This window comes from Molossus molossus, unplaced genomic scaffold (genome assembly GCF_014108415.1).
Source record: "Molossus molossus isolate mMolMol1 unplaced genomic scaffold, mMolMol1.p scaffold_m16_p_45, whole genome shotgun sequence".
Lineage (NCBI taxonomy): Eukaryota > Metazoa > Chordata > Mammalia > Chiroptera > Molossidae > Molossus > Molossus molossus.
The window spans coordinates 46171-62664 of NW_023425383.1; the positions used below are offsets into that span (position 1 = coordinate 46171).

At 38.3% G+C, this 16494-nt stretch overlaps 1 protein-coding gene across 1 annotated transcript in view; it reads left to right on the top strand.

Moving 5' to 3' along the window:
• Nucleotides 1-16494, top strand: part of LOC118616800 (myosin-IIIa-like) — a gene marked incomplete at its 5' end in the record, with an annotated part of 80476 nt that overhangs the window by 28283 nt on the left and 35699 nt on the right. Inside the window, 2 exon segments of the mRNA XM_036242237.1 lie at nt 1119-1207; nt 3099-3228. Of these exon segments, the coding sequence (XP_036098130.1) occupies nt 1119-1207; nt 3099-3228 (219 nt within the window).

The window sequence follows — 16494 nt, forward strand, 5'->3', positions numbered from 1 at the left end:
CCAGCCTCAAATGCTATTTTAGTACATTATGCTAAGTTATAGTACATTAATATAAACCTGAGTCATCAAAAATATTAAACATTGTTTGTTTGTTTGTTTGAGAAGGCAGAGATATGTATACGCCATTGGAAAGATTATCATCTAAAATGGTTAAAATAAATGTCCTACTCCCTAAATAAAATTAAAAACCTCTAGATTTTTCAACTATCTGAAAAAAATATTTTCCTTAATGTGGAACATTATACTCCCTGATGGTAGGAGACATTCATTATATATAGTCAATACTTGCAAAAAATGTAGCTTCACATTTTCTCTCATTTACCTTGAGTGATATTTTGGTCTGTTTCTTACCATTAAGTCAGTGGTGTTGCTTCCTTCTTACTCACGGATTGGTTTATTCTCGCCTCTAATTGCACAATAATAATGGAAAAGAAAATAAACCCAAAATTATCTGGAAATCATTTTATAGCAGTCACTCGATTTTGATGTTAAAATGTTCCTTCTAGAACATGGAGTAAAAAGTTCTCCGAGGGTAGTATAATTGTTACAGAAAAGTAACTGCTTTTGTGGTACTATTGTGTGTCCTGTGCAATCAATAATAACACATAATTCCTCTAATAGAAAGGAGAGCCAAACACCCACTTTCTAGGCACGGGGCTTTGCTTCAGACTGTGCTTCACAAACCTCTTTGCTCAGTCAGTGTCCAGTAGTTCCCTTCCTGTACCAGTGGTTTTCAAAATGTGGTCCCAGACAAGGAACATTAAAATCACCTAGGAACTTGCTAGAACTGTGACTTCTTGGATCCCATTCCAGATATACTGAGTCACAAACCCTGGGAGGAGGACCCAGAAATCTGTGTTTTAATTGGCCTTCCAGGGGACTCTGATGCTTGCTAAGGTTTGAGAACCACTGAATCATAATGGAAGAGTAAAATTCATGATCTCGAGTTTTGCCTTACCATTCATAATTATGTCCCAAATCTGCATATATTAGCTATGTAAAATCTTCTTTTTTTACCATACATTGTCCATTTTATGGAGAAAGATGACTCTGTCAATATGTATTTTTTAAGGATCCCCTACATGCTTGATATTGTTGTTCAATTTTTTTTTCCATAGAAAAATTTGAAGATAATCTGAAATCTCAGTACTTCTGGAGACCCAAGAGAATGGAACTCAGTTTTGGAATTCACCATTTTGCAGGAAAGGTAAGAATTTGAAAGAATTGTGACTGAGTTTCTCTTTAGTCAAGTAATAAGGGTAGACGTGAACATTATGGCTCAAAATATATATAGATGGTTATCATGAGATAGCCATCCATTTCTGCCCTCCCTGGCCCCGACTCTGCTCTCCAACTTCCTACAGTCTGTCCTGTCCTGTGCCAACCACTCCCATTCCAGGGCATCCATTTCTAGCATCTAACCTAAAAGGTAAAAAAAGAAAAAGAAAAGAAAAATCCTTCAACAAACACAAGGTAATGGACTTTCTACAGGAATTTGTATTAAGAAACTAAGGGAAAACAAGAAAGAAAAGAAAGGGACAAGTATTAAACAGTCCATCTTTCTCATCCTGACATCTGGCTTTGGGTAAGATTGGCTGGCAATGGGTTCCTATTATTTCCTTCCTTTACTGATAGCTGGAACCTTTATTATAAACTGCCTTTTTCAGACATTAGGTGCTTCTCTGTCCACCACAGCCTTTGTCTGTCCTCCCTCCCAACAGGAGAAGGTGCCATGCGGGAGGTATGGTCAGCTAACTGAGCTAACTTAGACGGATGGAATGGGCTCGTGGGCTGGTACGCAGTCAGAGGAAGAAATGTTTATTCATCGAGAGATACACACTCCCACACCAAAGCAAACCTCAGCACCTACAGGATGTTTTCTGTCCCTTCTGCAAAGAAGAACAGGTCATTCTCTCATAATGATGTTAGAAATATTGGAGAACTAAGAAGGTATTAAAACCAAGGGAAAAGTGCAATGAATTAAAAATACATAAACAAAACAATTCAGAGCCTTGAGCACTCTAGTTTACTAGAACTGTATTCCACAAACTTCAATATTCCACAGACTTGTCTCTGAAAAGAAATCTACCTTAAACATTATAGTTATAGCCTCTCATGGTTTTTAGCATCTGATTTTTCAAATAAACCTCCTTTAAAGCACCCATTAAGAATTGCTATGAGCATTTTCTCCAGGTCTTAATAACTGTATCAGTTTTCTTGGATTGCCATAACAAAACGACCACAGGCAGGGTGGCTTAAACAGTAGAAATTTATCTTCTCAGAGTTCTGGAGGCTAAAAGTTCAAGATTAAGGTGCCAGCAGGGTTGGTGTCTGGTGAGGCCTTTCTCCCTGGCTTACAGACAACTGTTTTTTGCTTTGTCCTCTTACATTTTTTACTCTGTGAACGTGTGGGGGGAAGGAGATACATCTTTGGTGTATCTTCCTCATCGTACGACATCAGTCCTGAAGGATTAGGACCCCACCCTTACAACCTCATTTAATCTTAATTACTTCCTTCAAGACCCTCTCTCCAAATACAGTCACATTTGAGGTTAAGGATTAAACATAATAATTTTAGAGGAACACAATTCAGTCCATAACAATAACCTTATTGGACCATCCTACAGAGATCTTTGGGTTGCACTGATTTTAGAAAGTCTTGACATTATTTAGTAGTGCCAGAAATGCAAACACAGTGAACCTGGACCATACTTAACTACCGAGAAAAAAAATCTCTAATGGCCATTTCACTGCAGTGACTCACTTATCACAGAAATGAGAATGCCTGTGTGGCCCCAGCATTCATGCCACCTCCGGAAATACACCAAATTTCTAAAATAGTAGATGGGAGAAACCAAGCTTCTTTCATCATTTAAACCCAAGTAAAATCAGTGAGACAATTTTCCCTGACAAGATTTCCTGTAAACCTGGAGAGGTTTGCTTTTCCGACCAAGTTGGAAGGGGCTACCATTATACATCTTTGTATACCTGTCGCTCAGCTGGAGTAAGCTCTCAATAAAGCCTCTACTGATGAGGATGATGATGATGATGACAGTGACACTGATCTTGATGACAATGATAATATGCTTTATCAACAGGTCCTCTATAATGCAAGTGGGTTCCTAGCTAAAAATAGAGACACTCTTCCAGCTGATATTGTGCTGCTTTTGAGGTCATCAGAAAACAGTGTGATTCGACAACTTGTTAACCACCCTCTGACAAAAACAGGTAGGACAACTTCCTTTAAATGAAAATGTTTTTCAGGTCTGATCAAATAGTTTCTGATTGTGATTTTCATGAGTGTGATCCTCAATTTTTCATGTCGGTTTGTTTTCGGCTCACTAAATATGCAATTTGTAATGTCTTCTGCCTAGATCATCTGAAGAAAATAATAAAACATAAAGAAGGTAGGTTTTCATTCAAGAAAGTGAAGCACTCCCCAGAGAATATGGTGGTGTCCTAGCTACTCATTAGAAGATGCTCACCTTCAGAGAGTTCAGAATTGCCCACTGTTTCAGAGTGGGAAGGATTTGGATGGTTCTTTGAGGTTCTACAGGATTAGTGAGCTCTGCCTCATTGATTAAAAACTCACATGATCTTGTTTTATTCAACCATATACATTCTTGAATTTGCTTTTTTTATCCTCACTCGAGGACATTTTTTCCTTTTTTTTTTTTTTATCCTCACCAGAGGACATTTTTTTGATATTTTGTTCAGATAGAGTGGGAGGGAGAGAGTGAGAGAAACATCAATGTGAAAGGGACACATCGAGTGGTTGCCACCCACACAACCCAATCAGTGCTGAGGACAAACTGCAACCGAGGTATGTGCCCTTAGCGGGAACTGAACCCAGGTCTCTCTGGACCACAGGCTAATGCTCTAACTGCTGAACCAAACCAGCCAGGGCACATTTTTTTCATTTTTTTGTTCAGGTAGAATGGGAGGGAGAGAGAGGAAGAGAGAGAAAAACATCGATGTGAAAGGGACACATCGAGTGGCTGCTACTCACAGGACCAACCAGGGCCGGGGACAAACTGCAACTGAGGTACATGCCCTCTGCAGGAACTGAACCCGGGTCTCTCTAGACAGCAGGCTGATGCTCTAACCACTTAGCAAAACCGGCCAGGGCAGGATTTGCTTTTAAGTAGCAAAAAAAAAATGTAGTTCAGGTTGTTTTTCTTTATTGGAGTTTAAAATTGTTCTTTTCATTTTTATAGTTTTGTTGAGGCATAACTGACATAAACAGCACATATTTAGTAAAATTTGATGAGTTTTCAACATACATAAATACCTTTAAAACCATCACCATAATCAGTAAACTTACTGATCACCCCAGATGATGTTTCCTCATGACCCTTTGTCATCCTTTCTCCTACTCCTCCCTACCCCTAACCCACTGTTCTAGCATTTGAGATATTCTTTCCCCGTTTAATTCATTTTGCACTCATGTTTAAAATCAACTGACTTTATATGCATAGGTCTACTTCTAGGCTCTGCTGCGTGTTACTGATATTTGTCTTATCTTTCTGCCAGTACCATACTTCTTAATTATAGTAACTTTATAAGAAACCTTGGAATCTGAAGTATGTTACTGAACTTCATTCTTTTTCAGAGTTGCTTAGGCAATCATAATACCTTTGCTTTTCCACTTATCTTTTAGAATGAGTTTGTCAGCTTCTAACAAAAATACTAGTGAGACTTTGGGATACACTGAAGCTATTACATTAATTTTAGAATAAATGATATTATCACAATATTGACTCATCCAATCAGGGAGAACAGTATAGCTTTCCACTTATTTAAGTCTTTCTTAATTTCCCTCAGCAATTTTATGTGGTTTTCAGAGTATGAATTTTGGACATTTTTGTCAAATTATCTGCTAGTATATATTTAAGGTATTATAAATAGTAATTTTTAATTCAAGTTCTGTGTGTTGCTAGTATATAGAAATCCAATTAATTTTTGTGTATTAATCTTTTTCCCTGCAATGTTGCTTAATTTATTTGTTTATTGTTTCTTTTCTTTTGTTTGGGTAGTTTCTATAGGATATTCTACATAGATTGTCATGTCATTTATGAATAAATTTTTCCCTTTCTATTCCATTCTGTTTACTTTTTATTTCTTTATCTTGCCTGGTTGTACTGGCTAGAATCACAATGCTATACTGAATAAAAATGGCAACAATGAACAATGGATTCTTGCCTCATTCCTGATCTTGGGGCAAAAGCATTCCATTTTTATCCCCATTAAGGTTGATGTTAGCTGTAGGTTTCTCATAGATGTTCTTTATCAGGAAGAACTGAGTTTCTAGTCCTAGTCTGCTGGGTTTTCATCAGTCATGCATGTTTGACTTTTGTCAAATTATTTTCCTGCATCTAAGCTATTTTTCTTGTTTGTTTTTAATCTGTAAATATGGTAAATTGCATCAATTGATTTTTTAAATGTTATACCAACATTTTATTCCTAGGAAAAACCACACATGGTCATGATGCATTGGGTGTTTAATGTATTGCCTGATTCAGTTTGCTAACATTTTGTTAAAAATTTTCATATTTATGTTCATGGATATCGGACTGTGGATTTCTTTTACTCTAATTATTTTTTTCTGATTTTGAAATCAGTGTAGTACTGGCCTCACAGAGTGAACTGAGATGTTTTGCCTCCTCTTCAATTTTTAGGGAAAGTAAAATGAGTATTATTTCTTTCTAAATTGCTTTATAGAATTTACCTGTGAAAACTTCTGGGCATGATGAGCTTTTTGTGAAAAGGTTTTTGATTACAAATGAAATTTCTTCAATAAATACAACACTATTTAAGTAATCAAATTTTCTAAATAAGATTTAGTACCTTGTATCTTTTAGGAAATTTGTCTTTTTCATCTGTGTAATCAAATTTATTGACATAAAGTTGATTATATTATTTCCTTATTATCCTTGTTTTTATTAATTAATTTAAATTTTTTTCTTTATTGATTTGAGAGAGAGAGGAAGAGAGATATAGAAACATCTATGAGAGAGAACATTGATGGACCTCCTTCTGCATGCCCCTTACCAGGGATCAGGTCCACAACCTAGGCATGTGCCTTGACTGGGAATTGAACCAGCAACCTTCTGGTGCATGGGTCGACACTCAACCGCTGAACCACACCAGCGGGACATTTAATTAATTTATTTTTGTTACACATTTCTCCTTTTTCTCCCATTGACACCCTCAACCCCCATTCACTCCCCCATACCCGTTCACAATATTGTAGTCTTTGTCCATTGCTTATGCATATATGCATATAAATTCTTTGCTTTATCTCTTTCCTCCCCAGTCCCCCTGAGGTTTGTCAGTCTAATTTTTACTTCTATGTCTCTGGGTCTGTTTTGTTCATTAGCTTATTTTGTTCATTATATTCCACAAATAAGTGAGATCATGTGATACTTGTCTTTCTCTGACTGGGTTATTTCTCTCAGCATAATATGCCACAGGTGCATCCATGTTGTCTCAAAGGATAAGAGATCTTTCTTACAGCTGCATAGTATTCCATTTATATGTACCACAGCTTTTTTATCCACTCATCTATGGATGGACACTTGGGCTGTTTCCAGATCTTAGTGATTGTAAATAGTGCTGCTATGAACATAGGGGTACATACGTTCTTTCTGATTGGTGTTTCAGGCTTCTTAGGATATATTCCTAGAAGTGAGATCACTGGGTCAAATGGCAGTTCAATTTTTAATTTTTTGAGGAAACACCATATTGTTTTGCATAGTGGATGCACCAGTCTGCATTCCCACCAGCAGTGTACTAGAGTCCTCTTTTCTCCACACCCTCGCCAACACTTGTTATTTTATGATTTGTTGATGGCAGCCATTCTGGCAGGTGTGATGTGATACCTCACAGTTGTTTTAATTTGCATCTCTCTGATGATTAGTGACATTGAGCATTTTTTCATATGTCTCTTGGCCATTTGTCTCTTGATCCTGTTTGGAGCAGTGTTTATTTAGGTTCTCTGCCCATTTTTTGATTGGGTTCTTTATCTTCCTTTTGTTGAGTTGTATGAGTACTCCATATACTTTGGAAAATAATCCATTATTAGATGTATCTTTGGCAATTATGTTCTCCCATGAAGTGGGTTCCCTTTCCATTTTGATTCTTCTTTCTTTTTCTGTGAAGAAGCTTTTTAGTTTGATGTAGTTCTATTTACTCATTTTTCCCTTTGTTTTTCTCGCCTTAGGCATTGTATCAGTGAAAATCCTCCTGCGTGTGATGTCTGAGATTTCCCTGCCTACATTTTCTTCTAAGATTTTTATGGGTTTATGAGTCACATTTATGTCTTTTATTCATTTTGAGTTTATTCTTGTGTATGGTGTAAGTTGGTGGTCTAGTTTCATTTTTTTGCATGCAGCTGACCAATTTTCCCAGCACCATGTATTAAAGAGACAGTCTTAAATTCATTGTATGCTTTTGCCACCTTTGTCAAATATTAATTGAGTATAATGTCTTAGGTCAATTTCTGTGTTCTCTGTTCTGTGCCATTGATCTATATGCCTGTTCTTGTGCCAGTACCAGGCTGTTTTGATTACAATGACTTTGTAATATAACCTGATATCTGGTATTGTGATCCCTCCTATTTTGTTCTTCTTTTTCAAGATTGCTGTGGCTATTTTGTGTCTTTTTTGGTTCCATATAAACTTTTGGAGTATTTATTCCAGTTCTGGGAAGTATGTCAATGGTATTTTAATGAGGATTGCATTGAATCTATAGGTTGCATTGGGTAGTATGGACATTTTAATGATGTTAATTCTTACAAACCATGAACAAGTATATGCTTCTACTTTTTTATATCTTCCTCTATTTCTTTTTTCAATATCCTGTAGTTTTCTGTGAATAGGTTCTTTACTTCTTTTGTCAAGTTTATTCCAAGGTATCTTAAGGTTTTGTTTTTTTCTGCTGCAGTGGTAAAAGGGATTTTTTTTAAGTTTCTGTGTATTCATTATTGGTGTATAAAAATGCTGTTGATTTCTTGATGCTAATTTTGTATCCTGCAACTTTGCCAAATTCATTTATTAAATCTAGTAAATTTTTGATGGGTTCCTTAGGGTTTTCTACGTATAATATCATGTCATCTGCAAATAATGACAGTTTCACTGCCTCATTTCCAATTTGGGTCCTTTTATTTTTTTTCTTCTTGTCTGATTGCTGTGGCTAAGACTCCAGAACCATGTTAAATAAGAGTGGCAGAAGTGGGCATCCTTGTCTTGTTACTGTTCTTAAGGGGAATACTTTTAGTTTTTGCCCATTGAGTATGATGTTGGCTGTAGGTTTTTCATATATGGCCTTTATTATGTCGAGATATGATCCCTCTATTCCCACACTGCTGAGCATTTTTATCAGAAATGGGTGCTGGATTTTGTCGAATGCTTTTTCAGCATCTATTGATATGATCATATGACTTTTATCTTTCATTTTGTTTTCTTTTTTTGTTTGTTTGTTTTAACTTATCTTTATTGTTGAATGTATTACAGATGTTCCTCATTTTTCCCCTGTTGACCCTCTCCTTTCCACTCCTGCCCCCCTCCTGCCTTTCCCCACACTACTCTCTGTGTCCATTGGTTATGCATATACACATATAAGTTCTTTGGTTTATTTCTTTCCACCCCTTAAACCCCCTTCCCTTTGAGGTTTGTCAGTCTAACAACCAATTTGTACTTCTAAATCCCTTCACCTTTTTCACCCATTCCCCCAATACTCCTCCCATCTGGAAACCAACAAAATGTTCTCTCTATCTATGAGAATGCTTCTGTTCTGCTTGTTCATTTTGTTTGTACAAGCAGATATGTTGATAGATATGTATTCATTGCCATTTTGTGTGTTCATATTTTTTATCTTTTTCTTCAAGAAGACCCTTCACCATTTTATATAATAATGGTTTGATGGTGATGAAAGCCTTTAGCTTTTCCTTGCCTGGGAAACTTTTTTTTTTTTTTAATCCTCACCTGAGGACATTTTTTGATATTTTGTTCAGATAGAGTGGAAGGGAGGGAGAAGGAGTGAGGGAGGAATAGAGAGAGACATCGACGTGAAAGGGACACATCGAGTAATTGCCACCCGCACAGCCTAAACCAGGGTCGGGGACAAACTGCAACTGAGGTACGTGCCCTCAGCGGGAACCGAACCAGGGTCTCTGGGGACCACCGGCCGACACTCTAACCGCTGAGCCAAACCATCCAAGGAGTGGGAAACTCTTTATCTGTCCATCAATTCTAAATGACAGCTTTGCAGGGTAACGTAATCTTGGTTGTAGGTTCTTGCTTTTCATTACTCTAAATATTTCTTGCCACTTCCTTCTGGCCTGAAAAGTTTCTTTTGAGAAATCAGCTGACAGTCTTATGGGAACTTCCTTGTAGGTAACTAACTGCTTTTCTCTTGCTGCTTTTAAGATTCTCTCTTTGTCTTTAATCTTTTCATTTTGATGATGATATGTCTTGGTGTGGGGCTCTTGGGATTCATCTTGTTTGAGACTCTCTGTGCTTCCTGGATTTGTATGTCTGTTTCCTTCACCAAGTTAGCGAATTTTTCTGCCATTATTGTTTCAAACAGGTTTTCGATTTCTTGTTCTCTCTCTTCTCGTTCTGGTACCCCCAAGATGCGAATGTTGGCACGCTTGAAGTTGTCCCAAAGGCTTTTTACACTATGCTCATTTTTTGGATTCTTTTTTCTTTTTTGCTGTTCTGATTGGGTGTTTTTTGCTTCCTTATATTCTAAATCGATGGTTTGCTTCTTGGCTTTACCTACTCTACTATTGAATCTGTGTAAAGTATTCTTTATTTCAGTTAGTGCATTCTTCATTTATGACTGTGCATCCTTCATTTCTGACTCATCATTTTTTATTCTCTTGAGGCTGTCACTAAGTTCAATGAGGTTCTCACTAAGTTCATTAAGCACACTTATAAGCAGTGTTTTGACCTCAGTATCTGTTAGGTTGCTTATTTCCATTTTGCTTAGTTCTTTTCCTGGAGTTTTGTTCTATTCTTTCACTTAGAACCTGTTTCTTTGTCTCCTCATTTTGGCTGCCTCCCTGTGTTTGTTTCTATGTATTACTTAATGAGAGGTGTGGGGCTATCTGAGACCAGATGCTGCTTGTTTGAAAGAATTTAAGAAAACCTGAAGCAGGAGCCAAGACAGGTCAATCCTATGCTAAAGCAACTGTCAACAATTTGGGTGGACCTGAAAGTTGGGTGGGGCAGGGCCTCAGGGAATCACCAGGGCAGGGCAAACAATGTGAACCAAGTTGCTGGAGTCCCAGATATGGCAGCTATCTGCCACCCCAGGGAAAGGCTCACCAAAGGAACAAAGGCCTCTGACAGCACATCTGTCCAGGAGAAAGGTGCCTCTCTAGCCCTCACTCCAATGCCAAACAACTCAGTTCTTCCCTTGTATATCTCTGGTGCCTTTCAAGCTGCCTCCCCCTTGCTGGAGCCTGCAGGGTGCAAGTCTGAGTAAATCCGTGCATGGACTCTTTAAGAGGAGCTGCCTGGGGCTCCAGCTGCCTTAGCCTCTCTCAGTCTCAGTTCCCACTGGTTTTTTCAGCCAGAAGTTATGGGGCCTTCTCTTCCTGGCACTGGAATCCTGAGCTGGGTGCCTGGTGTGGGATAGGGACCCCTAAGTCCTCAGGGAGGACCTTCCCAGCTGAGGTGTCCCTCCTAATTTTTATCCACCACATGTGGATGTGGGACCAGCCTGTCGCACCTCTGCCCCTCCTACCAATCTCAATGTGGCTGCTTCTTTAATTTTGTAGTTGTAGGACTTCCATTCAGCTTGATTTCAGGCAGTTTTGAATGATGGTTTGTTGTGGCACAAGAGAACTGAGAGGCCATCAGAGCAAAATTAAAGCCAAATAGAGAGCAAAGCCTGTTGGCTACTGATCCTGAGTTCTCGGAGGCCAACCCTGGGGCCTCCAAATGTTGTGGTGCCACAGAGTCAAAGAAAGACCACTAGAGAATTGAAGTCCAAATAAGAGCCATTTATTAGCTGGCCAGCATCTGATTCCAAATACCCCTGTGACAGAGTCTTTAGAATCAGCCCCGATATGCTTTATTATGTGCCTTTTATATCTTACAGAAATTAGGATCTTCTTGATATAATGCCCAGGGCCACAGCAATGCTGTATAGAAGTAGTTTGCCTTACAGATAACAAGAACACTCGGGAACACCCAGGAACACCCAGGTATCTCAAGGTACATTGGCTCACACTTAGCCCCGAGCTACACAAACACAATGCAAGCCTAGTTCCTTGAGATTGTGGGCAAGGTCGAGTCTCTGACTCAAGACCTCCAGGCTCTATGGACTCTGTCAGACACATAGCTGGCTCCCAACAATTTGGTTCAGGGAGTATTCCAATTTACTGAGGTTATTTTGACTAAACAGGTTCAGCTAGAGGGCACACAGTGACTTTTCCAATCATCAATTATGGAGCAGCACAATTTACCAATCATCAATTATGGGGTTATAAACATGCCAGCACAGGTTGTTCTGTAGTTTAGTTGTAACTTTGATATAGTTGTGGGAGGACCCAATATCGTGTTTACCTATGCCGCCATCTTGACCAGAAGCCCTTTCATTTTGTTTACATGGTGTATCACATTTATTGATTTGTGAATATTGTACCAGCCTTGCATCCCTGGGATGAATCCCACTTGGTCAAGGTGAATATTTCTTTTAATGTATTGCTGGATTCAATTTGCTAATATTTTGTTAAGAATTTTTGCATCTATGTTCATCAGAGATATTGGCTTGTAGTTTTCTTTCTTTCTAGTGTCTTTATCTGGTTTTGGAATTTGAATTATGCTGGCTTCATAAACCAAGATTGCAAGTGTTCCTTCTTGAATATTTTGGAATAGTTTGAGGAGAATGGTTGTTGGTTCTTCTTTGAATGTTTGGTAATACCTCCCCATGAAGTCATCTGGGCCAGGGCTTTTGTTTGCTGTGAGTTTCTTGATTACATCTTCAATTTCCTTAGTTATTATTGGTCTGCTCAAGTTTTCTATCTCTTCCCGGTTTAGTTTTGGGAGACTGTGTGATTCTAAAAATTTGTTCATTTTGCCTAGCTTGTCCAATTTGTTGGCATATAATTGTTCGTAGTATTTGTTAACAGTCTTTTGTTTTTCTGTGCTGTCAGTTGTTACTTCTCTTTCATTTTTATTTTTGTTTACATGGGTTCTCTCTCTTTGTTTCTTGGTGAGTCTGGCTAAGGGTCCATCAATCTTGTCTACCTTTTCAAAGAACCAACTCTTTGTTTCACTGATCTTTTGAATTGTTTTTTTAGTCTCTGTGTCGTTTATTTCTGCTCTGACCTTTACTATTTCTTGCCTACTACTTGCTCTGGGTTTTTCTTTTTGTTTACTTTCTAGTTCTTTAAGTTGTGAGGTTTGATAATCATTTGGAATTTTTTGTTATTTCTTGAGGCAGGCCTGTATTGCAATGAACTTCCTTATCATGACGGACATAGATTTTGTATTGTAGTGTATTCATTTTCCTTAGTTTCCAGTAAGTATTTTATTTCTTTCCTGATATCAGTGGTAACCAATTCATTATTTAATAACATGCTATTTAGCCTCCATGTGTTTGAATATTTTTTGGTTTTTTATTGTAATTGATTTCTAGTTTCATGCCATTGTGATCTGGGAAGATGCTTGATATGATTTCAATCTTCTTGAACTTGTAGAGACTTAGTTTGTTTCCTAACTTGTAATCTATCTTTGAGAATGTCCATGTGCACTTGAGAAGAATGTGAATTCTGCAGTTTTGGGGTGTAATTATCTGTAGATAGCTATTAAATCTATTTGATCTACTTCATTCTTTAGAGTCTCTCTTTTCTTGTTAATTTTTTTAAAGGATCTTTCTAGTGATGTCAGCAGGGTGTTGAAGTCCCCTGCTGTGATTCTGTTGCTGTTGATTACTCCTTTGAAGTCCTCCAGAAGTTTTTTAATGTATTTTGGTTCTCTTATATTGGTTGCATATATGTTTACCAAGGTTATATCTTTCTGTTGGATAAATCCTTTCAATTTTATATGGTGGCCTTCTTTGTCTCTAGTTATGGCCTTCATTTTGAAGTCTATTTTATCAGATATTAATATTGCTACCCCAGCTTTTTTTTTCCTTTCTGTTTGCTTGGAAAATGTTTTTCCATCCCTTCACTTTCAACCTATGTGAGTCTTTTGCTGTGAGGTGGGTGTCTTGTAACCAAGATATGTATGAGACATGCTTTCTAATCCATTCTGCTACTCTGTATCTTTTGATAAGAGCATTTAATTAATTTACATTTAAGGGTATTATTGATATGTACTTATTTATTGCCATTTTTGTTTAGTGTGTTTTTTCTTCCTACTTCTTCTGCTTATTACAGCAGTCCTTTTAACATTTCTTGCAGTGCTGGTTTGATGGTAATATACTATGTTAGCCATTTTTTGTCTGAGAAGCTCTTTATTTCATCTTCTATTTTGAATGATAGCCTTGCTGGATAGAATAGTCTTGGATTTAGATCCTTGTTTTCATTGCCTTGATTACTTCATGTCATACCCTTCTGGCCTGTAGTGTTTCTGTTGAGAAGTCTGCTGAGAGCCTTATGGGAGTTCCTTTGTAGGTAACCTGTTGCATATCTCTTGCTGCCTTTAGGATTCCCTCTTTGTCTTTAATTTTTGACATTTTAATTATGATGTGTCTTGGTGTGGGCCTGTTTGGGTTCTTCTTACTTGGGGCTCTGTGTGCTTCTTGAACTTTAATGCCTTCTTCCTTCACCAAGTTAGGGAAGTTTTCTGTCACTATTTCTTTAAATATATTCTCTAACCCTTGCTCATTTTTTTCTTCTTTTGGAGCTTCTATGATGCGGATATTGTTATGTTTCTTGTTGTCCCACAGTACTTGAAGGCCGTTTTTCTGTTTTTTAATTGTTTTCCTTTTTGGTTCTCTGATTGGGTGATTTTTTTTTTTTCCTACCCTGTCTTCTAATTTACTGACCCAATACTTGGCTTCCTCTGCTCTGCTGGTTATATCTTCCAATGTGTTTTTTATTTTTGCTATGTAATTCTTCATTTCTGCTTGGTGGTTTTTCATTTCTAATTGGTTGATTTTCAATGTTTCTATATCTTTTCTTTTTCGTTTTTTGATTTTAGAGAGAGAAGAATTGACAGGGAGAGAGAGAGATAGTAACATCGATGAGAGAAAACATCAATTGGCTGCCTCCTTTATTCCCCCCTCTGGGGACCAGGCCCACAACCTGGACATGGTTCCTGACCAGGAATCAAACTGGCAATTTCTTGGTGCATGGGTCAATGCTCAACCACTGAGCCACACCAGCCAGGCAATGTTTCTATATCTTTACTCATACTGTTGAGCTTCCTCATAATCATTACTCTGAACTCTACCTATGATAACTTGCTTAATTCCATTTCCTTTATCTCTTCTTCTGTAGAATTCTCTTGTTCTTTCATTTTGGGATTTGTTTTTTGGTTTCACTATTTTGGCTGTCTCAGTAGGTTTTGGAGCCTGCAAACTTTTCCCTGTGGGTGTTGATGTGGAAGGACCCATGTTAAATACCACTGTCGTGCCCTAGCCAGTTTGGCTTAGCGGTTGGGGCATGGGCCCGCAGACCAGTGAGGCCCAGGTTTGGTTTCTGCTAGGGGCATGCACCTCGGTTGCACTTTGTCCCCAGCCTGGTTGGGGTTATGTGTGTGGCAATCACTCGATGTGTCTCTCTCACATCGATGTTACTCTCTCTCTCTCTTCCCCCCTCTCTCCCTCCTGCTCTGTCTGAAGATAAATGCAAAAGTGTCCTTGGGTGAGGATTAAAAATAAATAAATTTTTAAAAAATTATAAATGCCACTGTCGTGTCTCACTTTCCTGGGTAGATTTTCAGGCCAATCAAAGGTTCAGTTGTAGTCTAGATTTTGCCTGCAGACTATTAGTCTCAGTTACTTAGTGAGACTTGGGTTGTAGCCTTTAGCTGGATGAAAAAATCCCTCAGGTGTTCAGGGTAACAAGATTTCCAGTGGGTGGGACAGTTGCTTGCTAGCTGTCTCTGGCTATTAATAAGCCTTAATTTGCATTTCTCTGGCCTGGCTGGGTCATGTTAAATTCCTGAGGGAGGGGCTGTTGCTGCTGCCCAAGGTTCTGGGAATGGGCTCTTTCAGTAAGATGGCTATCAACTCATAGGTAGCGTAAAACTCCCAGTGTCCTCCCTCCCAGCTCCCCAAGTCTCTCCACATAGTTCCAGTCCAGTCTGCTTTCCTTCTGCCAGAGCCCAAGGTGAGTGACTGTAGCTAATTTAGTTCTCTACTCTGGTGATTTCAGCCAGGTGTTAATGCCAGCACCCTTTCCTGTCTCAGCACTCTGTGCTGTGTAACTGGCTTGGGGCTTTAATCCCGATGGATCTACTCACGGCCAAAACAGCCATCAGCTACTGCCCATGGGCTCCCAGCCCACCCTCTCGCACCTCCGCAGTTCCTAGCAGGCTCAGTTTGGTGTCCTTTTTGCATCCCCAGTTATATGGGTTCTCTCCAGCTGCTTTTCTGTTGGTTTTTACCAATGATTTCTCTTTATTTTAGTTGTAATTTCAGGTTGGTCCTGGGAGATGGTCTGTGTAGCTTTCATTCACTCCACCGCCATTTTTTCAAGTCTGACATTATTGTTTTTAAAAGAACTCAAAACCATAACTTGTAATCAACTTGCAGCATGTTCTCCACAGAACCACTTTCTAGCAGACAGATTCCCTGGAAGAATGGCAGCCCAAGCACTTCTTAATCTGTTTTTTTGCTTTATGTATATTTAATCCTTACCCAAGAATATGTTTTTATTGATTTTAGCAAGAGAAGAAAGGAGAGAGAGAGAAACATTGATGTGAGAGAGAAACATGGATTGGTTGCCTCCTGTATGCATCCTAAGGATGGAACCTGAAACTTGTGTGTGTGCCCTGACCAGGGAATTGCACTGGAGACCTTTTGGTGTATGGATGATGCCCCCAACCAACTGAGCCACATTGACCAGAGCTACTTCATCTATTTTTAAGGTCTATTAGTTAGGTACATAACAGTTTAGAATTGTTTTATTTTCTTGATGAATAGACCCCTTTATTATTATTAAGTGACTGTTCTTAATCCCTGGTAATAGTCTTTGTTCTGAAGGCTACTTTGCCTGCTAGTGATATGGAGACTCTAGCTTTTTGATGATTAGTAGTTGAATGGAATTTTTTACACTTTCAATTTCAATTTATTTTTGTGTTTATATTTAAAGTCAGTTTTTTGTACACACCAGATAGTTGGGTCTTGCTTTTTTAAATCCAATCTGAAAATCTCTGCCTTTTAATTGTGGTGATAAAACCATTTACATTTAATGTGCTTAATGATCTGTTTGGATTGACTCTATCATCTTGTTGTTTTCTATTTGTTACATATGTTCTATCTAGTCCCCAGGCTTTACCTGAGTTCCCCTCCCTGCATTTCAGCTTAAAA